At 38.5% G+C, this 23,407-nt stretch overlaps 2 protein-coding genes across 2 annotated transcripts in view; one reads left to right on the forward strand and one right to left on the reverse strand.

Moving 5' to 3' along the window:
• Window positions 1-23,407, reverse strand: part of macrod1 (mono-ADP ribosylhydrolase 1) — a 60,215-nt gene that overhangs the window by 28,993 nt on the left and 7,815 nt on the right. The window lies entirely within an intron of this gene.
• On the forward strand, window positions 351-22,993 carry flrt1b (fibronectin leucine rich transmembrane protein 1b). Its single transcript, XM_079838604.1, has 3 exons — window positions 351-546; window positions 12,386-12,819; window positions 18,324-22,993. The coding sequence occupies exon 3, from the start codon at window positions 18,442-18,444 to the stop codon at window positions 20,593-20,595; it is 2,154 nt and encodes a 717-aa protein (XP_079694730.1). The 5' UTR covers window positions 351-546; window positions 12,386-12,819; window positions 18,324-18,441; the 3' UTR covers window positions 20,596-22,993.

Raw genomic sequence — 23,407 nt, forward strand, 5'->3', positions numbered from 1 at the left:
TTAGCCTAGGAAAATGTATCATCATAAGTAAGGCGTGTGTGATAGGGTTATTATTGTAATAATTTGTTTGAATATGAATTTTCGTATATCCATTCATACACACACATAGCTACTGTTGTCCAAATGAGATTTTAAAAAAAAATCAATACAAACTCATACGCATGATATATATCGACATTTCATATTCAGGGTAATTTAATGTATGCCATATTCACTTCAAAGACAGATGTTTTGTTCGTAAAGTGATCTATGTTAAACCCCGTTACTCCGCTAAGGAGATGAAGGGGTGGAGTGGCGCGAAAGAGAGAAAGCGCGAGGCGCATCGCTCTGAGTGACAGGAGAGAGAGAGAGAGAGAGAGAGAGAGAGAGAGATTCTGAGCGCGCGCGACGGTCACAGCGAGTCTGACTGACTGAAGATTAGAAGCTAAAACACAGAACGAGGAAATCCAAACCCATTGAGAGAAAAAACACGATACAGAACAGAAGAAAATAAACATTTCAAATTTGAATTTAACCGAAGGAAAGATGCCGTTTACCCAGACTGAGGTATGTTGCTCTAAACACTTCTTCATATAAGCTACTTGTTACCAATGGTCAGTCTGAGGTACATTTATTTTCTGGTCTGCTAAACTCTCAATTCAACTGTAAGGAGGTATAAATATAGCCTAATATACATTTGAATCGCCGTTTAGAGAATACTGATATATTCTGACTGAATGCTACATCTCTAATTTGTGTTTGATTTGTTTGCTCTTAAGCGCGTGTTTAATCAAGTCTGAGGCGGCAGTCACATAGGATTTAAATGCAGGCGCTTAGAATTAAGATCCAGGATTGCGACTCTCACTCATTTATTTTAATGACCGGTTATTAAAGGCGTGTGACTGTGTATAGTGCATAAATGCGCTTGTTTGTTCATGATGGCTATTTAAATACTGGTAGCTATACAATTTGGTGAAAATTTGCATTTGTTTTTATACTTTCAAACAAACCTGGTGCAGAGTTTAGACAGGAGTGCATGTGTTTTGCACTGTACCTTCTCTCTGCCGATTATGAGAGAGTGTAGCCTACAGTGTACACTGACGAAATAATACAACACAGTAGAACATCTAATAATATCATGAGATCTTGATATCAATGACACTTTTTACGGCACCGATTACTTGTCCTGGACCGTGATGTGATTTTAACCGAGGCACACAATTCAGTACGTATTTTCATAGTGGTTGTAAATGAGAACATGATGCTTGAGTTATGACTTGATTTTATATTTAACAATATTTTTTTTTCTATGGATATATCCTGTTGTTTAAATTAATATTCACAGTAAAGTTTTTACTGTGACCTGTACTGTTTTACTAAGTACTTTTTCCTTTTCCTTTTTACCTCTAGTTTTTTTGATAAGATACACAAGTTTTGGGTTGCATCTTATTTATGAAAGCCAAAAGCACTCCTCTGTAAATCTTTAGGGAAATCATCTTGCTTTCTGAAGGTGCAGTAAGTGAATAGCGAGAGGGAGCGTGTATATATATATATATATGTGTGTGTGTGTGTGTGTGTGTGTGTGTGTGTGTGTGTGTGTGTGTACATGGTGGCAACACTTATATATTTTATCATATTTCGTTATTTCTCATCTCTTTTTTCCCCTTCCCCTGTTGGTAACAGCCAGGAAACAGTGGGGGTTTTGTAGTGTCGCCAGCATGAGTTCATAGCCATGCCAAAACAGTGGGTCCAGTATGTAACAAACATGCTTTACACTGCATGAAGGAAGTACAGCAAGACCTGCATCTTGCACACACACACATAACCCTTCAAACACAGGCCCAGTTACCCCAAACCCATTTTAATTATGAGTACCACAACTACTCTTACATGTTTTCTTTTACATAAGCAGCAGTTTGAGCTATGCATTTTTATATTGCATACAAATATTCTATACAGCAAATAAACAAATAATTTAAAAACAACGTTCCATCATCCATCATACTTAAGCAGTCTACCAAAGCCCATCTTGTGGTGACAAAAACACTACATGAACTACATCAAGAGTGAGACATTTGGGATTAGCACAGTACTTCAGATCCAACTCTACTCACACACAGCAGATTACACAGACTTAGAGTACATCAACTCTAACACAGATTAAGATGGTGGTCAAATGCAGATCTGAGAGCAACATAGCTCAGAAAGAGAAAATTCACGAGAGATTACATCTGGTTATGGCCTAACTTTTTAAAGAGTAATTAATCTCTTTCTGATGGGGGGGGGGGTTAAAGAGTTGGATTCTCATGCTGAACATAAAAATTAAAAAAATTGACGTATGATGGAGTAGTATTTCTGTGCCAATTACACTCCTTCCGGATTCGAACAAGTTTTGGGAAGTATTGCCCTTTATGCAATCATAAAGGATGGAATCACTTGCATGGACACTTCTTCTGGATGAGCGCATGCGCTCATGAGCAAAAGCAGGAGTGTGCACATCAATGAGCTTCGTTCGGGTTATGTGAGCTGTCGGCGCTATCATTAAAGAAGTGTGTTTTTGGTTGTGAGGGAAAGATAACCTTGCTCAGATTCCCAAATAACCCAGCGTTAAACAGTGGATGCAGTTTTCCCGGAGTTCTGCAAGTGTGTTTGTTTGTTCCCTGTCATGAGTCGAAACCGCAGGCGGTGAGAGAAACTGCATCAAATGTCTGTGTTTTGTTGGCAATCGGTGCGCAAGTTCACACAATGTAAACAACACGGACGTATATTGAATAGAAAGTTATCCAGGGAGGGATTGTATTGTGTGTGTGTGTGTTATAGGTGAATGTGTGCTCTCTTTAGCTCCGCCCACTGCACTCCTCAACGAGATCGGCTGTTTTCGGAAAAAAAACGGCACAGCGTATTTCTTTTATAAATATGATAAAACTAAAGACTCAATGCTATACTACTCTATAGGTACTCAAGATTAACATGAGACTGGCTGAAATAAAATAATCAACTTAGAAAATGTGATAACATTATTATTCATTACATTTAAAGGGTTACTTCACCCAAAAGTCATTTAGTTAGTCATTAATTTCTCACCTTTATGTCGTTCCAATCCTGTAAGACATTAGTTCATCTTCAAAACACAAATACATATATTTTTTATGAAATCTGAGAGCTTTCTGTCCCTCCATTGACAGTCTAATGATTTTCATTTTTGGGCAAACCCTTAAATAAACCAAACGCAAAGTTTACAATATACAAATTCGGCCCCACTTTATATTAGGTTGCCTTAAGTACTATGTACTTGCATCAAAAAATAAGTACAATGTACTTACTGTGTTCAAATTGTATTGCAAAACACCTTTGCTGATATTGAGGTGGGATACGGGTAGGGTTAGGGACAGGTGTGAGGGTATTGGCAAGTTTAAGGGTTTGGTGCAAGGGAAGTGCCAACTGTGTAATTACAAATGTAACTACAGAAATTAATTACAGAAGTAATTACATGCAGGTATTTTACAAGTACAATGTAAAAACATGTATGTACACAATAAGTGTATTGTATCAAATGATTAATTAAAATGTTAGTACAAAGTAGTTAAGGCCACCTAATATAAGTTGGGTCCACAAATTCTATATATTTTAAGGTATAGTGATTCGTTTTTGTTTTCACTGATTTTATATTTCAAGCTGTATCTCCTTTGGCAGATCTCTAGACAGCAGTTTTAGTTGTTTTATAATTCACAGTTGGGCCTGTGAGAGTGGCGTGTGTGTCAGTGGGGTCACTCTGCAGTGGGTTGCATTATAAAAACACAGCATTACAGATTTCAATAGAGATAAAGCAGCTTCACACATGGCTACTTTTCTCTATATCTTTACATATATCAGAGGGGGGAGAAAAAAACAGATGGATAACAGGTTTAAGCCATCACGTTTAGCACCTACAGTGAAAAGACTGGTAGCAGTAGCAGAAAACCTAGTTCACTAACAAATAAACAAAGACATACAATGAGCCTTCTACACACTCACCATTATAACAGCTAGTTGACTATAAATTATTGAGTATAGCGTTTGTTTCTAATTAATTGTTCAAAACATCTAAATGTGTTTTGCACACAAAATAGAATAGAGGAAGAAGAGAGATAGTTGAGTGGTTTGAGGCTGAGACTGAGCATTTCATTATAACCATCACCACAGTTGCTTGAGCAACTCGTATTCTATTCAATATTGGATAACATAAAGGTTTTTGTTGTTGTTGTTGTTAGTACAAAATGGCAAACAACACAGACAAATAACACCTTGTCATATTCCTTACCTTGACACTATAAAAATGGACCAATCACCCAGCCCTTTGGTATGTCCAGATATGCAAGTACTTCAAATACTACAAGAATACACAGTTAGCTCATGTTTTTCTAGGCTGTCAACTGTAATAATCTCACACTTGATTTCCAAGACTCCCTAGCATTACCAAACACAGTAATCTGGAGCTTTTACTTCAGTGCTCTCAACGAGGTGGCAAAATGTTTTGCTGAGTGCAATGGCGTAAATACATCCATGGTGGTGATCTGACTCAGTTGAACAGGATCTCTGTACATGTTTTGGTAAGAATAGCTCTGTTCAATAACCCTGTAACTTAATGTTTCCTGCAGTTAGGGGTGGGTAATATTATGATATATTAATGATGAGTCATTTTATTTCATGTTAACTATTTATATATGGGTATAACAGATTCTTGTTATAAGAGACTTGCATCAAAAACATTTATTTCCTGGTAAAAATAAATAAATGACTGAATGATTTTCAAAAGTCAACGAATTTGCGACATCTAAATGTAAAAATGTTGACATGTCATTTATTTAAGCCCCGAAACTTTCCGTAAAATAAATATAATGAACTACGCAAAAAGCATTTCAAAAGTCTCCAGCGCATTTTAGAATGATCCAAAAATCGAACATAATTCACCCCTCACACTATATCACATCAAAAACTATGACATAACACTCAAGGGCCTCAATCACTTCACTGAATACTTGCCAGCTAAGACATAATCATTACCTTACAATCCATCTGGTTTTCAAATCCACTTCATTTTGCTATCACAACATCGACGTCTGTCAAAAAATAACATGCACAATACACAGTAATATTTACAAGAAGAAGAGGTCCAACGAGGACACACATTTCCTTGAAAACACACATTACCAGACATTTTGAATGCGTCATGGCTTTCCGAGATGAGGGAGAACATTTTGGCCTGAGTGTCTGTCTGTCAGAGACGATGCATAATATATGCATATTATATAACACACGTGAGTAGCGCTGGGCGATATGACCAAAAATTTATATCACTGTATTTTTCAAAATTATATCGGATTCACGGTATATGACGGTATTTTTTTCCTCTATGCATGACCGGTGTTAACCACATTTTCTACTGATTGAGAGAGGAAATACTGCATAGATTGACTATAAGGCCCTATTTTACTCTCATGACGAGTGAATATTGACAAAAAATTCCCCACTAGAGTTAATACATGCAGGTTTGCAAAGCCCCACAAAATGATGCTGTGCGGAGACAACCAATAAAACACGCTCATTACAGACACATGAATATTAAAATCCTATATATAACCCTATATAACAACAAACTGCAGAAACGAGGGAGAAGCACGGAAGAACATTTAAACTGTCTAAGGATATTTTCAGTACATTTAAGAGCACTACAGTCTGAACAAATGTCACGCATCAGTTTAACACAGAAAGAATAATGCGGTTACATTTTTGACCATTCTTCTTTGAATTGTCAGTCTATTTATTAACTTACATTGTATTCTGTGTAGCTGAATAACTGATCGTGTCATCGCGGTCGTGATCAGACGTACAGTTCAGTGTCCTTTGCATAACGTTACATTTCTTTTGAAGAAGACGTGATGAAATATGTGCGCATACACGCTGCCGGTTTATGTCAAATAGGTCCTTAAAAAACTTGATAGATAGATAGATAGATAGATGATAGATAGATAGATAGATAGATAGATAGATAGATAGATAGATAGATAGATAGATAGATAGATAGATAGATAGATAGATAGATAGATAGATAGATAGATAGATAGATAGATAGATAGATAGATAGATAGATAGATAGATAGATAGATAGATAGATAGATAGATAGATAGATAGATAGACAGATAGATAGATACTCCTAGAAAGTGAAATCTGAGAAAGCTGAACAAGGTTATGACACCAATATTCTTCTTTTAATCCACTTACTCTAATCGTATAAGAGACTCCAACTGAATCATAATTTGTAAGTTATTGATTCATTACATATTACAGTAAGGAGTTTGATGCACAGCTTCAGAGAGCTCTGAGCTCTTAGTAATGTCCTTTTTAAGGGCGGAAATGCAGACAGACTCGTCTTGCTCTTTGGAGAGGGAACAGCACCCACACAACAATGAGTGTTTTGTCTTATCCTCTGCCAGGCCAGGGTTGTCATAGACACAGGACCTACGTCAGAGTCATTTATTAATCAATGTGGCCGTTTTGGTCATTGACACAAAGTAATTTTTTATTTCGCCTGAATCAAACGCTCTTCTGTTGGACATAGATCTCTAGATGTGCCTCGCCTGCCGTGAACCAGTCAAGAAAAGACAGCGTTGTGTGAAAGAAAGTATGATAGAGGAGATTGTGTCTGGGGCAGGCAGAGTTTATAGGTAAAATGGGTCTCAAAGAGTTGCCTGTATAGCTCTAGAATCGATGAAATGGAGGCGATATGAATTAAGTGAATGTGGCTCTAGATAATTGGACGAGGTGTGAAAGGGGCCTGTAACAGTCTGAATAGATTATTATTCCACGCAAAAACCAGCTGCAAGCTCTGAACTAGGCTTTGATAATGCAACTAGTTTGAAGAGCTGCTAATTTTAGCATGTGGCAGGTTAATAGAGTGAGTCCGAACACACAAAATCACTTGCATTTTATGTCAAAACTGATATGAAGCATGCATATAGACTGAAAGCACATCCTTTTACACCCTGCAGCATTCACTGAAATTACATAGCTTATCAAACACATGCTTGTTAAATCATTACAGCTCATTTATAATTAACATGCAGAGAGACCCATTCAAGCAGGGCTACAACTTCTTATATTTGTGTTCAGTTACTTAAAGTGATGCTGTGCGGGAAGAACGCAAAAATGCATGTACGTGTTCGTGCACAGCATGGTGCCTTGCAGTTTGGCTCTAAATGAGCTATAAAAAAAAAACAAATGCACAGGCCTCCCATAGGAAGCCAAACACAGCTCAGCTTAGTAGAGATCGCTTCTGAACATGGCTCGTTTCACTCTCCGCTCTGTGAGTGGGGTTTGTCGAACATGTGGGCAACTTTGTTCACTGACCTAAATGCATGAATTGTCTTTATATAAAAAGTGACACTTTTTATTCACCACACAGTGGGGGCTGTTTATTATGACATTTTGCTCTGTCTTGTTATGTGAAATGCTGATAAGAGAAATTTACCCACATTAAGTCAAATTCAGACAAACCTAATTATTTTTCTTCCTGTGTGCATGCTCTGCTTTTGAGTGTTTGTGTTTGATGTTCATAAGCACTGGCTGAGGGACAGCAAGAGGTATGATTGGTTGTTTGTATGCGATTGTGTGTGCGCGCTTGAAAACAGAGAGAAAGTGAGCATGGAAGTATTCAGCACGTAAATTGTCTGCTTATTTCAAGTGACTGCATCATTTACAAAGAAACTAGGAGCATAAGAAAGAGAAGAAAAGGGCAAAAGAGAAATAGGTCTGAAATGGTAATGCAAGAGAGGAATGTTATTTGAAAGAGACAAGGAGCTAGTTGAAATGCATCACCAGAAAGTGATTTACATATATGTCAGTGTTTATGTATAATTCTAATAAAAGCCCATCTTATCCAGCTGGAAGGGTGGATGGTATATTGGCACAAACATATTGGGATCACAAATGGGAAGGGAGATGGGAAAACAAAATAAATGAATGAATGTAAACAAATTAGAAGACAAGTGAAGAAAGGAAAATGGCTGGAAGTAGTGACAGTGATAAATGTCGGTCATATATTTACAAAATAGATGACATACCTCAAGAGAAGTAAACATAATACAAGACAATATTAGAAATGTGATGGCAATAATAACAATTTGCCTTCAAAGAATAAAAGGAAGATGAATTAGAAAGAGGAGAAATACACTAAAAGACTGGTGGAGTAAAAATGTGGTTTAGCGTTTACCTGTTCATTAGGGACCATGAGAGAGAGGAAAAAGACGAGAGGTAGAATTTAGAGAGAGGTTGAAAATTATACTATTAATTATTTCAGTAGCAAAACACTATAAATACAGACCATTACATTTTATGCAGTGTCGGGTATCTCTAAAAGTAAAAGAGAGAATTTGAACATGAACACAGACAGTCATGTCTCAATGCATTTATACTATGAGGTGACTCATAACATCTCATTTTCTTTATTCAGACAACAATGAAAACAAACTCAATACAAGAGAGTATAGTTATTTCTCATCAAACCAAAGACCTTAAAACGCTCTGTTAAACCACAGGGTCAACAACATTCATTCTTGTCCATTAAAATGATTTTATAGGAGATGACTGCTTAGTACACCATTTTATAGACAGATGAGATGTGCAGCTAGCACTGTCAGACTTATGAGGGGTAGGGTTTCATTTGCATGTTGCAGGTGCAGATGTACGACTCCAAATGCATCCTGCTGCTACATTTGACTCCATCTTTAATGATTAAGAAAAGGTAAATAAAGCTCATTCATTCTCCACTTTCTGTAGGCATTCAAGTCCATTCATCTATCTTCTTTGCAACTTATGAATTACATTACCGTCATTTTGACATCTTTGCATCAGATAATAAAGAAAGGCAAAGAATATTGAATACTGAATATTGTGGCATGTCACTCAAAACACACCAAAATAAAATAGCCAGGAAATAGTCAACGTCATAGATTTTTTTATGTCACATAGAAAAAGCCATAACAGAAATAAAAGGATGAATGCCTTAGTCCAACTTCCACTATCTGTCTTTGCATGCCCTTGCACCTCAGTCATACTTTGCCAATAAATGCAATCAGCCTTAAGACTAAAGTATGCTTGTATGCGTTTTTAAATACCAGTACGCCTTGATGGGGGTTTTATTGTAGTGCATATACATTCAAGAGTTCTGTGTTACTTCAATTCATTAGGCCCCTCTCTCTTTCTCTCTCTCTCTCTCTCTCTCTCTCTCTCTCTCACCCTGTGCCACTTTAGTGCATCTTTATCACATTCACAAGCCACTGGCTCTCTTCAGTGCACAAACACTGAATATAATAAGGACATAAATCAGTATAGGCATTTATGCATTAATGGTTCACAGATTACAGTAAATGCACTGGTGAACATCCAAGAGGATGGGAGCCAAAAGAGAGAAGAGAGGAAGCGCACGGGAATAATACAGGAAAATGGGGATATGGGGAAAAACAAGGTGCGTTCCCCTCTCTGTTCATCCACGCATCCCTGTCACACTTACCCCTCATCTCTGCTTCTCCCTCTCTTTGCTCATGGTTGTTCATGCTAAAAGGCTGCAGTGTGTGGGTGTGTGTTGAGAGGCTGGTCACATCCCTGCGTCTCCTGCCATTTTCACTCCCGTTGCTGAATTACCCCTGATTACCTTTAGCTAATTATCATCAGATCTTAGAGAGTGAAATACACACATACACACGCACACACATATTACTATTCAGCGCTGCAGAGCCACTGGCAGTTAAAGATCTGAGACATCACTGGACTAAAAAAAAAAGAGAGAAAGAGAGAGAGAGAGAGAGAGAGGTACCTAAGCACATCTCATCAAGGTGTTTGTACTCCACTGTCAAAACATCTGTGTAGCAATTATATATATTTTTTTCCTTTCTTCACTCAATAGTAGGTAATTACAATGAGTAGACTGTGCAATGAATTAGTCCGCTTTCTGAAAAGAAGTTTTAAAGCGTCATTAGCAAAAGACAGATCTGTCGTTTCATGAATGTGACAATTGCAGAATATTCTAGAGCACTTACAATTCTAGAATGCAGAGTCCCATTGACAAAACCATTTTAAAGCAGAACTGGGCCGTGGACTATCACTACAAGACTGTAGCCTGGAGGCCTAGAGCACTAGTTTCAGAGGCATGTGCTGATATGGGAACTGAAAAATATCCTGACACACAAGTATGCCCTCTGGCCAATGCTCTGCTATTATGGCGTCTATCTTCATATCCCCAATGTAAGCCACATACACACATACAGTCACTCACTGTTCAGTAAAATACCACAATTCCTGAGGGCCCTACACCAATCATGTCATATTAACTGAGTTTACTGCTCTTATGTGCAAGGGACCAGACAGTAACAAAAAGCTCTCCGGTTGTTTACATTGTTAGCCAGCCAATACAACAACGTTATTCATCAGTGCTTGTTGTGAATTAATAATGAACTGGATTTGCTGGGGAGTAATTATTTCATGATGTACTTGAGTAATATTTTATGACAAAACTGTGTGAGGAACGAGATAGACCATTAAGATTTCATGCTCCTTCGTGATCCTAAGACAAAGCCCAGTGAGTCTCAGTGTGTGTCTGTCTTTGTGTCAGTGCTGTGAATGTGTTTTTGTGGATACCGGGCCTGACAGTCATTTCTGCCACCAAATTTGATTCCAATAGGTTCATCAATCTTTCCTTTACTCCTCCATCTGCCCCTCTCCCTCTTTTCCATTCTCTCTCCCTCGCTCAGCAAATGAGAAATTGAAAGGCAGAGATGGGCAGGTTACGTGCACAGGATGGCAAAAATGTTTGACATGGGCTCATACACATATGCATGCGCACACAATCGAATATACACGGACACTCAGCCTCAAACATGCAAGGGCATACAAATAAAAGCATAGATGCATCACCATTCTAATAACTTTAAGAATGGAGGACATCTGTACCATCAGCAATATTAACAACCCCGGAGCATTGGAACTGCACCACCCTACTCCGGGTGAACATTATTACTGTCCATTTTCAGCATTTATTCAAGCACGTCTGGAGATGGAGGTCAGTGCGAGCCTGACAGCAGCACTGATATAACCTCTTATCATCTCCCATCATAATCTCTTTCCTAATGTGACTGCCCCATTATACCGTAAGAGAGAAAGAGTGGCAGAGGGAGAATAGTGGACAGAGAAGGGCAACGGGCTGTGTATTTGTCTGGTTTTACACCCGCTAGACATTTTAAGGAATCTGCCTGAATAGCCCTTATGTTTTTTTTCACCATCTACGAGCATTGATTGGTGAAAATTCCCCAATACGTTTATTGATTTTAATTAGCCTTCTTTGTCCTTATTACTCCTCCTCTGCTCAATTCCCTTTACATTAGCTGTGTGCCTTGGAAATGCTCCCTATCTCCTCTTACAAGTGGTACTATGGGCCTCCGCTGATCCATCTTCACCAGGCTGCTACGTCCACATGGTGCATTAAATTTCTGCAATAATGTTTTTGATCACTCCCAATCTCTGACTGGACCGCGAAAAAGCAATTAGACTGGGAGTCAGTGGGACCCAGAGGAGACTTTCAACATCACAAACACAAATCAACCATGTCAGGCCTGGGAATTTAAACAGATTCAGCACACTATGATACAAAAAGAGTTAACACTTGCTGGTTCAGAGGCTTATTCCCAAAGCAGCAGTTCTAGTAAATATAAACAACAAACACTCACAGCGGAAATATAAACATGAAAATACACTATGCATAATTTCGGACTCACCTAAAAAAACCAAAAAACTTAATTAGTCTTAGAAATCTGGCAGGACATTTTTTTAAACTGTAACGATGATTGACAGGGCAGTTTAAACAGTGACGGGACACACGTAACTAAGCAACAGAGTCCGTTAAAGATGACAGAGTAGTATGTCCCAAAGCTTGCATACTCTTTTGCTACACACTCAAAAGTATGTACTTTTTCTTCACAAAAAGAGTACATACTTTTAGGTCATAGTATATGTAGGCACATTGGGATGCAGCATTGGTCTTCCTTCACTTAATACAGCGGATTGAGTCGAAAAAGACACCCATCATTTGTTGCCCTTCCTCAGTCTTGTCAACAGTGTGACCCAGTTTGCAACAATACGTGTGTGCCTTGATTTTTGCATTTTTGGTCCTGGCTATGGCTTAGAGCAGCCTGTAAAAGAGATTTTCCACTTAATTCTGCACACTGAACTTGACTTCACAATTTTCAGACTTGATATTCTTTGAAATAGAGGTTTTTTTTTTAGGTCAAGCCAAGTTTAAAGAGAAAATGACCCACTGTGAATAAAAAACTATTTCCTGTCCTGGCACTCTAAAAACTGAAAATGTTTTCTTCACAGGTATCACGGTGTCAAAGATGAGGGGTTGCAACTTCACTGTGTTCCATCCAGTCTCATTCAAGAAAACACAATCAACATGATGTCAACTTTGATGGACACACTGCAACTTGAATTCACATCATCGGCTCGGATATTCTCTTGCTGTACGGAAGTGATGAAAATTTTGGCTGCTTCAATTGATTGACACTGGAAAAAATTACAGGGTTTTTATGGTTGACGTTATGCTCATTTCAGTGCCTACAATTCATAGGAATCCGACAATAAAGGGCTGCAATTTTCATTGGTTACTGAAATCAAAGGACAAAGAGGATCAAGAAGAAAGACCTTGAGCTCTATCAATTTTCTATCTTGAATCAAAAGGACGAGTGACACCGCTCAAACACTGACTGCTCAGACCTACCAGCCAAAGGACAATGTGGGATACCCGTTAGAAGGTAAGAACAGTGTAGTTTTTGTAAAAATAGCCAACTTGGATTTTAGGCATTCTTGAATGTTTACATCCTGTCCTAAAGCAAAATGAAATGTGTAAAGAGTTGTGTGGCTGGATTTAAAAAAAAATGTGCAGCAGAAATATATCCTTTTATATTGTCAACGGAATTGAAGTAGAAAGCAAAAAGAAACAAAATAAAGACTCGAGAGAAGAATTAAAAAACAAAACAAAACGGATTTAGGCAGAATGAAAATGCAGGATTGACAGGAGGATCAGCAGGATATACAGAAAAGGAAAAAAAACCACTAAGATTAAAGAAGAGTATAAGAAGAGATTATAAGAGATTACAGATGCACAGTGGGCGGTTACAAAGATGGACAGGATGAAAACCTTCTTCAGAGCAGAGAAACGTTTGAGTGAAGGATAGAGAAAAAGACGAGATGCAGAACAGAGAGAAGGTAAAAGGTAACCTGCCTACATACAAATGTTTCAAACTGTGCAGCAAGTCTCGAACTTGCAACACAGTTTGAAACATTTGTTCTTGTTTGAAACATTTGTACTCTGCCATCTAAAGGCAAATTTACAAGTTGTTTTACACATCAACTCCACGGTGTTCTCAGGGCTTAAAAATGGGGGAAAAATCAATTGGTTTATCAGTATTTTAACTTTCCGTCCATGCGTCCTTCTGTAACATTAATGTTCCGAAAATGGTTTGATTAGAAAAAATACTGGTTACTTTTGAACTTTTTTTCCCCTACACTTAATGATAAGTACACTGTTTTCTTTACTCAAAAAACACAGGCCCAGGTCTTAGGCCCAATCCCATTTCTACCTCTTTCCCCTACCCCTTCGCTTTGCGCGTTCACGAAAAGGGGTAGGAGTGTCTCGATTCTCTTTTTGCTGGAGTGGTAGGGGTAAGGGGAAGCACCAGATAGCTCTTCAAACTAAGATTTTTCAGGACCACACTTCGAACAAAGGGGTATGAGGAGTTTCCCTCCATAGACAGACTACCGTGCTGCTTGAATGTGTGTATGTTGCCACTCGGGATCGATCACTTGTGTGTCGCCTGGCTGCCAGTTTCTCCGTAGCTTGCTAAACGCACTATTTAAGTGAAGTGAACACAAATTAATAATAGTTAAAAAAAATATCTGGTCATCGTTCATAACGCAGTCGATATTTACATCACGTATCATCTGTAAACTCTTGCGTTACCAAGGCAACGACTGACTTGACATATACGTATGATCGTTATCGCTAGACTGGGTAAACCCAGTCTGATCTGCCGGTGATTTGATTTCGCACTGCAACTCAGTCTGGAAACCTGTACATTCCTTTCTACTGCTTCTGTTACACTTTTGCGGGAACCAATCACAGACTGGCTTATCCGCCTGGTGCGCTATTGACGGGTTTAACACGATGACAGATAGAGAAGCGATGGGTCGTTGCCCGTTGATCACGCCTCTTGTGGTCTGATTGGTTGAAGGACTATCCAATTGCGTACAGAGTCGTTTAATTAATGCTTGTTTATCACACCTCTTGTGCAGTAGAAAATACATAGCAGACTCCCCAGACCAGTGTTCAATCTTAAATTGAGCTTGGTCTGGTGATAGCCAGACAACGTTATCGCAGCACCACAGTAGAAAACGAAACCATATCCATACCGACCGGCTCGGATCAGCACAGAATGGAACGGTTAATAAACAAAGAGAACAGCTTCACCAGTCTTGCATGTTCTCTATCATTCTGTTTCGTCTTAGGAAACTCGAAGGCTCATGCATTTTTGAACTGAAAACAAGTGCCGTTTTATTAAGTCCAAATAACAGCGCAAAACTACGTTGGGAGTAAGTAATTTGTTAAACGTGCTCGCCTGATTTCTGTTAGATATAGCCTACTACACACTTCATTGCTGTTCATACTGGTTAAATGTAACGATTAAAAGAAACGATGTATGATGACGTGTAATGGTATTGTAGTGGTGTCCCATTTCTTAGGGGAATATTTTCACCCCTCCGCCTTGCCACTCTCTTTCAAGGGGAACGGGTAGGTGTAGGTGTAGGGGTAGGGGAAGACGAAGGGGTATAAAATAGAATTGGGTTTGGGCCTTAGTCTTGTATATGCCGTATAGTCAAAGCCAATACACCATCTTTTATTACACAAGATTTTGGCCAAATGTAAACGACAGGAAAAACTTTCAGTTAAACGATTTAAAGTACAATTAAAGTAATTTAAGATATTTTTAAACGTTTGCTGCATGGTTAAAAACACGTACAGATACGCCAAACATACAAAATTGATTTTATTATAACATTCAGAAATAATGTAAAATACAGGTTAATAAAGGGAAATGTTTACAAACATTATAAACACTACAAACATAGCTATAGGCTATTTTAGTTCCCCCCACTCCACAACAAATCCTTTAAATTTAACAGCAATAAGAACAGAACAAGAATGAAAAATATAAGTAGCTATATAAACGTAAAGCTAAAACAAATTTATTTAACAATAACCTGAACGAAACCAGCATTGGGCTCATGCCTACGTCTTTCATTCTGCACAATTCCTACGTCTCTCATTCTGCACAATTCCAAATGTTTCCATATTTGCGATGTATTTGGATGCTAAACTATTATTTATCATGTTAACTAGCCTATAGGCTTTGTACTTTCCAATATCGACATAAAACCTTATACCTTCATGTGTAAAAATGTGCTTGGCATAATAACAGCACAGTGGGGTGGTGCTCACACTGAACGGCACAGATTGTTCTACTGACTATTTAAATTTAGCAGCATAACATTTTATAGGTTTGGTTGACTGGTTTATAGGTTTTATTTTGATGGTGAACAAGCTGCAATGTCAAGTTAGCAATGCTAGAATATGTTGTGTGTGGGCACGTGAGGCACCTGCATGATCACTTGAACTTTTTCCTTACAACAGCGGAACAACTTAAAAATAACTATTTTAAATACTTAAAATACAACTTAAAATACTACAAGGTCATTTATGGTCATACAGATAAGCGTAAGACATAGTTTGAAACTGTACTTTTATTTGTGTACCCTACCCTCACAATAAAAACATTTTATTTTTAAAATAAAGAAAACAACCAGGATGCTGCTTTCTGCCATCTCGGTTTTCTTTCCGCGCTTCCTTGGAGCGTGTCACAAAAATGGACCGAAACTTAGCACAGTTTTTCCTTTTGTTTTGTTATTCCTTTTTTTCCTGCATTTCTCTGTTCGAAGAAGCATGATTTGTTGACTGCCAAATTTAAATATTAAACAGAACTATAAAATATAATGTCATAACTTCACATCAGAACCCAGAAGTCTAATTCGCCGCTGGTTCCTTCGAGATTTTCCTTTGGGGTTTTATAATGGGGTTTTTCAATTTATGAGTAAAATAAAGCCTGTATTAAACAGAACTTGACTATATTTTGACGTTTTGTTCTACAACGTACACTGCACACACCCACACCCCAAGCTGTCTTATGTAGTTACGTATTAAAAACTTTAAAATGTGTTTCGCTATGGGTGTGTGTAATTTACTTCATAGAACAAAACAAAAAGATAGTCAAGTTATGTTTACCAAAGGCTTTACTTTACACATAAATCGAAAAACCCCATAGGAAAATCTCAAAGGAAACAGCGGCGAATTAGTCTACCGGGATCTGACTTCATACTTGCACCATTCTATTAACTGGTTAATGTCAATTTCAAATAAGCTTTTCTGTTCAGAACTTTTTTTTTTCTCTGTGTTCTCAAGCTTCCAACTCTCTTTGTGAGAATACAGAGTCAGGCCTGAGAGACAGCAGATTTTTTTTTAAATTTCTAAATATACCCAAATGCATACACACTGGGAGAGTCATTAAATATGACATTTAAATTGCTCCCATTTACATGAAGCACGCCTCATTTAAAAAGAGAGACAGACTTGAAAAAGAGAGTCCCGTTTCCTTAGAATTTTATAAATGTTGTCTGTAGTCATAGAAAAATGTGTTTCCGATAAAATTGAATAATTTCCAATACAAGCAAGCTTCCAATACTAGCGAAGTTCTATCGATCAGTTTAGCATGGGCACAAGCACAGTTTAAGGGTTTGTTTTGCATGTAGTTGCAGCCTAAGGTAACAACGTTTGTAACCAAGAGAGCTAACCATCTCCCATCTGGCCTGGCCTGCAACAAAAACAACCTTGCCTCCAATCCCATAGGATGGAAGGCAGTAAAAAGAATGAGGCCCCAGCAGAGAGTGATGCATATCAACCCTTCACACACAAATACTCAAAAAACAAGTGCCTTTTGGATTAGTGCATATGAGTATGTTAATGTCTCAAAATGGTATACAAATGTACATTTTAGTGAACAAAAATATGGTCTTTAAAAAATAAAGCTATACTGTCACAGCACACTTTTGCTGGAATACAAGGAAAACAATGAAAAACATTCCTGATTAGTTTGCAGTTTTCAACAAATTCATAATGATGATTTTTTTGTCGTGTTTTTAGTGTGCAGGGGCTATTCTTATGGATGAACCCTGATGCAAAAGCTTTTTGGTGATTTAAAAATTCTATCTGGCTGTTTTTTTTGCCAAAATAATGTATACTTTTTTCACTTTGATACATTTTAGACCTAAGGGGACAATTTAGATGTTGAATTATTATTATTTTTAAAAGATCAGCTAAATTGCAAATAGTCTTTGCCTTGAGTCACAGACAAGGCTTGCAGAGAATACATACACAGGAAATTCACAATCCCCAGCCATCTAGTCAATGACTGGTTAAACACAGAGTGAAATCTCTGTTGGATATTCCATGTAGTCTCTGAATAATTCATGCTATTTTGAAAACAATAACAACCAAGAAACAGCATCCATTATGCATGTCAATTTGTTGTAAACGTCTGTGGTTTTCATCTAAATCTCAATTGCAAATCAGACCAAAAATGAGAGCTCTATCTGACCCTTCCGTGAACTTTCAAAAATTTGAGTTAAAATTAAACTAGTGATTTATTCAAACACTGTTCCCAGTTACATTAAAATTTTAATATGACTTAAGTCAATCCAGGAATAAACCTGTAATTGTTTTTCCAGGAACTCAAATGTCAATCACATTTTAATATAAGTTCAGAACGACCACCTCACACCTACAATTTTCAGTGTATAATGAAGCAGTGTAAAAGTTACATCCAACTCTTTCCACACTACCCATTTATTTAGCTCAACCTCAATCCATTTGCCTTTTTCTTGCAGTCCTTTTTTATTCTAATGTTTCTGTCTAATGCTCCCTATCTGTCAGTTGCTCTGCTAAGGTTATCTAGAAAGCTTTCAGCTTGACTAATTTTCTTTGCACTTGCTTACTAACCTCTTACTACCTTACAATGTTTTTCACATTTAAGCAGAAGTCCTGTAAAAGTTAGACAGCATAATAAATAACATATGTGAACTTATAATTGCATTGCACTTGAAACCAAATTTAACCTCTGTTTTGTTTTATTTTCTATATTTTCCACAGGGGTTGTGATTGGAAGCAAAGAAGGGCAAAAAAAGACCTGCGCTTACCCAACTACAGTGACTAGAGACATTGGGTTAAATTAAGTCTGCAGAGAGTGTGGGGTACATTGCCTGGAATTATGGCCACAGAGAGCCTTGTTGAACTCCGCGATTGGTTGTTCCTACTTCTTCTATGCCTGACATTATTGGTTGAAGTCCTCGAGTTTGCAGCAGCAACTGCTGCCGCCGCAGAGGCAGCTCTCGGGGAGGCGGAGCTTCAGGGAGACGTGCCATGCCCTTCAGCTTGCAGGTGTGATGATGGCTTTATTTACTGCAATGACCGTGGCTTGAGCATCATTCCTCCATTACCATTAACTGCAGCTGTGCTCTATCTGCAAAACAACCGCATAGACAATGCTGGGCTACCAACATCTTTAGAGCGACGACTGACTGTGAGAGTAGTTTACCTTTATGATAATGAACTTGATGATTTTCCAACACATCTGCCTCCGTCGTTAAGGGAACTTCACCTACAGGACAATAATATACGAACTTTACCGCGTTCCGCTCTTGCACGGCTCCCCCTGTTGGAGAAGCTTCACATGGATGACAATTCAGTTTCAACCGTAAGTATAGAAGACAAAGCTTTCGCCAACAATCCGAGGCTGCGTCTTCTTTTTTTGTCACGCAACCACCTCTCAAGTATACCATCAGGACTGCCTGCATCACTTGAGGAACTCCGACTAGACGACAATCGGATTTCAACTATTCCAACGCATGCGTTTCGAGGTCTCTCCTCTCTAAGACGTCTCTTCCTTGATGGTAATCTGCTGGCAAATCAACGAATCGCAGATGACACATTCTCACGGCTGTCTAATCTCACAGAGCTTTCTCTGGTTCGTAACTCGCTCCAGGCACCACCATTAAACCTTCCTAGTATGCATCTCCTTCGGCTCTATCTACAGGACAATGCCATAGCCCACATGCCACGAGGCTCCCTGGATGGCATGCGAAGACTACAGAAACTGGACCTATCAGGTAACAACTTAACGACTCTTCCGAAGGGTTTATTCAAAGACCTAGACAGCCTTTCACAATTACTCGTCCGAGGAAATCCCTGGTACTGTGGCTGTAACCTCCGCTGGCTTCATGACTGGTTGCATGAGCGAGGTTCCTCAGTGACTGTGAGAGGTTTAGCTTGCCATGGACCAGAGAGACTAAGAGGCATGGTACTAAGGGACCTTACCAGTCAATTAGAAGACTGTGAGATCAGTGTAGATGCTGCAGGAGGAATGGTTGGAAATGATGGTGCAAAAAAAGAGAACACAGAGAAAAAGTGGCCGACACAGCCACCAGTTACAACAACCCCTCCACTTCCACAGGGCTCCCTCTTTACCCTCAGATCCAGACGACCAGGACACAAGTATTCTGATATGGGCCAGGACAGTCTTGGAGGCGGAAATGGGGTTACTGGTAAATCATTACTAATCAGTGTAAAACCCCTCACACCAGAGACAGTTCACATTACTTGGCAGGCTGCACAGCCAGTTCCCTCCTTCAGACTTTCCTGGTTGCGACTAGGCAACAGTCCTGCAATGGGGTCAATCACAGAAACACTGGTGCCAGGGGATCGCCGTGAGTATTTACTTACGCAACTACAGCCCCAGTCAAGTTATATCATCTGCTTGGTGCCTCTCTCTGGAAACGATGGTAAAAGAAACTCTTTCACAGCAACTGGGGGGTTAAACATAAACACAAACTCAGAGCATGAGCATCCTGCTTGTGCCAAAACAGAGACGGATCCCCTAGAGCAGCCTATTTCAGACCAGGACAGCGATCGAGGAACTGACCAACTGTCAGCGCTACCACTTGCTGGAATTATTGGAGGTGCAACAGCATTGGTGTCTTTGTTCTTAATTTTTGGCATCTTCTGCTGGTATGGACACCGTGCAGGGTACCTTGCACCAGGTGATCACTCTATATACGGTAGAGATGTAGTTGGATCGAGAGGTGCCAGCAAACATTATGATGACTATGTAGAGTCTGGAACCATAAAAGACACATCAATCTTAGAAATCAGGGCTCACGGCTTTCAAATGACACCAATGGCTGCCCAACAGCCTTTGCAGCCCAAGGCAAAAGTTGAGGATATGACATACATCCATACTATCTTTCCCTCTAATAATGCAACTCTATATAGGAGCACCCTGAACCACACAGGAAATCCAGGCTATGGAACAAATCGAGGGTACAGAGAAGGGGGAATACCAGACATAGATTATTCATACACGTGATAGCCTTTTTTATAACCCCCTGCCTACTCTGTTCCTGTCTTCAGGCAAAGCAGTTGGGTGAGGGTTCTTTTCCCTAGGTTCTAAAGTAGGGGTGTGCCGATTCTAAGGGGACCATTTTCCCCCATTCATCATACACAAAATGTTATTACTGGATAGGAGATTTAAAATAGATTTTTTTAATCGAAATATTTATATTTAAAATGGCATACTTTCCATATACCGTTGGTGTAACATCACGACGTTTAAAACAAAAATCACGATTTTGCAAATTGAATTGAATCTTTTAGGACATTAAGTGAGGTTACGCAACATACAAGAAAGAAAATGATTCACTGTTCAAAATCAGGAGTTAAAAAGCTATCTGGGCAGTGTCCTGCATGCACTCTACATGATGCAAAACATTAACATGGTTAAATAAAAAAATATTCAGAGTGGAATATGTGAATGAAGCAGGTTTTCATTCGGCACACCCCTATTCCAAAGTACCCTTTGTGCCTCCTTTAGTCTGTTTTCAAAACATTGTTCTTAACGGGCAAAAAGCCCACATGCTTAAAATACCTATACTAGTCAGAAAGTGCCAGGGATACCACTCTTGGTATTGATGTTTTCCAATATTCAGATGATAATTGAAGCTGTTTTTGCAACTTAGTACCAATGATTATCAGTGTCCTAAAACTAGCTCATATTAAGGGTTAGCATGATGATGATGATGATGATGAGATCTGGAAACAGGTTCATTTAGATATAGTTTTACTACTTGGACTTTACTGTGTATATATATGCACTGGGGAAAACTGATGCCTTTCCGTTCTGGGGGATATTGATGACAAAAAAACAAAAAACAAAAAAAAAACAATGTTTTTGGGAGTGTTATTCAAATTCAAATTCTCCGTTCTCTCTCCCTCCTTTTATGGGCTTTTCCTTTATTCTCTCTATTTCTTTTGCACGCAGCACGAGGACTTTGTTCCCAACCCAGGGAGCTGACAGTGGTGATAATAGTTTTGACAATGAAAGACCTCAAATTGCTTCTGGGTTTCTTTTCTTTTAATGAGAGTGAGAAAAGTGGGATAGAAGGAGACAAAAGGAAAGAGAAGGAAAGAGATGAAGGCACAGAAAAAGGTTTCATGTTCACAAAGGAAATTTGTCTAAAAAAAAAAATAAGACACTGAAAAAGTGGATATTCTTGTGTCTGAAAAAGGGAAAAAATATATCACATTTTCCATTCACCGCATGGAGGTTTCAAGAACAGACAAGTGAAATTTACGAAGCTCAGTAGTTTCACCTGCTCAACAAAGGACAACGGCATTTCAATTATGATGGAAGGCATGACTTAAAAATCTGAGGTATTTTAAACTAAATAGAAAGAGGCACTTAAAGACAATCATGAAAGGGGGCAACCCTAATTGATGAAGGAACCCAAACTGACAGGCTGACATAGATAATAGTCAATTTAGCATGTAAAAAAAGCTAACTAAAGGGCAGGGCTTGTTGATACAGAACATCCCAGAGAATATCATGGACACTAAGGGACAGATTTACTAATAGCTTGCGTCCGCGCAAACCCTCTTTTGGCGTTTAAAACTACTGTGAGGATTTACTAAAAGACAAGCAGTGAAAAATTAGTGCTAAAAAGGAGATTTATGAGAGGAGAGTATTTAAATAAATCATGCAACATGATTTACTAAGGTTTGTGCTCGTCAATTTTATTTGTGCCATTATTTAACGCTGACAAAAAAGCATGTCTTAAACCAGACGCTAATTTGCGCCGCTCTTGGTAGATTGTGTTTTTCATTATGGAAATGATCCGGCTGCGTCTGTGTTCAGTAATGTGCGCATTGTCTGTAGATCACGCGCGGAACTTTCCACTCCCATCAGCGCTTTTATGGGATTGCACTCTCACGCTAATTTGCTCTGTTTAGTAAATCTGGCCCTGAATCTATTAAAGTAGAATACAAATTATCAGACAACATTTACACGCGTCAGCTCATTACAATCTTTGTGTGTGAAACACTGAGGTGCAGGAAAAACAGAAATCAGGGATTAATAAAATATGTAACACTGTGAACCTTTGCATCTTGTGTGTGGGCTAAGAAGGAAGAGAGAGAACAAAGGTCTTTAACTGATTAAAGACAATCCACTTTTTTTTCCATAGTCTGACTTTGTGTGACTTAAATGCAGCATTAGCCGGGAGAGTAAAAATTAGGAACACTAAAAGGATATCCGTACCGGATCTGCAATTTTCCAGCCTTTTCTGATGCATTTTAAAAGTGAACTATTCAAACTAGTACATGTAAATCACTTCTTTCTCTCGTTATAGATATGGAATACCATCATGATGAATAGTAAATAAAGCTTGTTATCTTTTTCATTTATATATGTATCATTAAAAGTTGTGATGAAACACTTGTGGATGTGTACGTAGTTAATGAGAAGCTATGGATTTATATGATCTTTATAGGAACTATCATAATGCATGATCTATCAAAGCAAACATTTTTCCCCCTCTGCTTTAAAATAATAACTAATGCACCCATCATGTGTGAGGCATAATCCCCTTTGTCAGTTCCACAAGGACCATGAATTTGAACAGTTTAGAGTAAAAATCTCTACAGTGGCATTGATAGGAATATATGGCACACGGTAGAAGAGTAAATAAAGAGAAGAGTAGCCAATTGGATAGTGTCTGTTTAAGCGCAAACATGCCTCCAATCTGGAGAGTGTGGTAATGCCTGTGTAAGCAATGCACAGATCAATATAATGAGAGGGGGAAGCGCAGTATCCAGTATCCAAGGAAAAAGGGCTTTAAACACAA

Source organism: Gobio gobio (genome assembly GCF_949357685.1).
Source record: "Gobio gobio genome assembly, chromosome: 16".
In the NCBI taxonomy this organism is placed as follows: domain Eukaryota; kingdom Metazoa; phylum Chordata; class Actinopteri; order Cypriniformes; family Gobionidae; genus Gobio; species Gobio gobio.

Bases quoted from the DNA above. Each gene is read 5' to 3' on its own strand.
- flrt1b (XM_079838604.1), top strand. From the start codon at position 18,442: ATGGCCACAGAGAGCCTTGTTGAACTCCGCGATTGGTTGTTCCTACTT.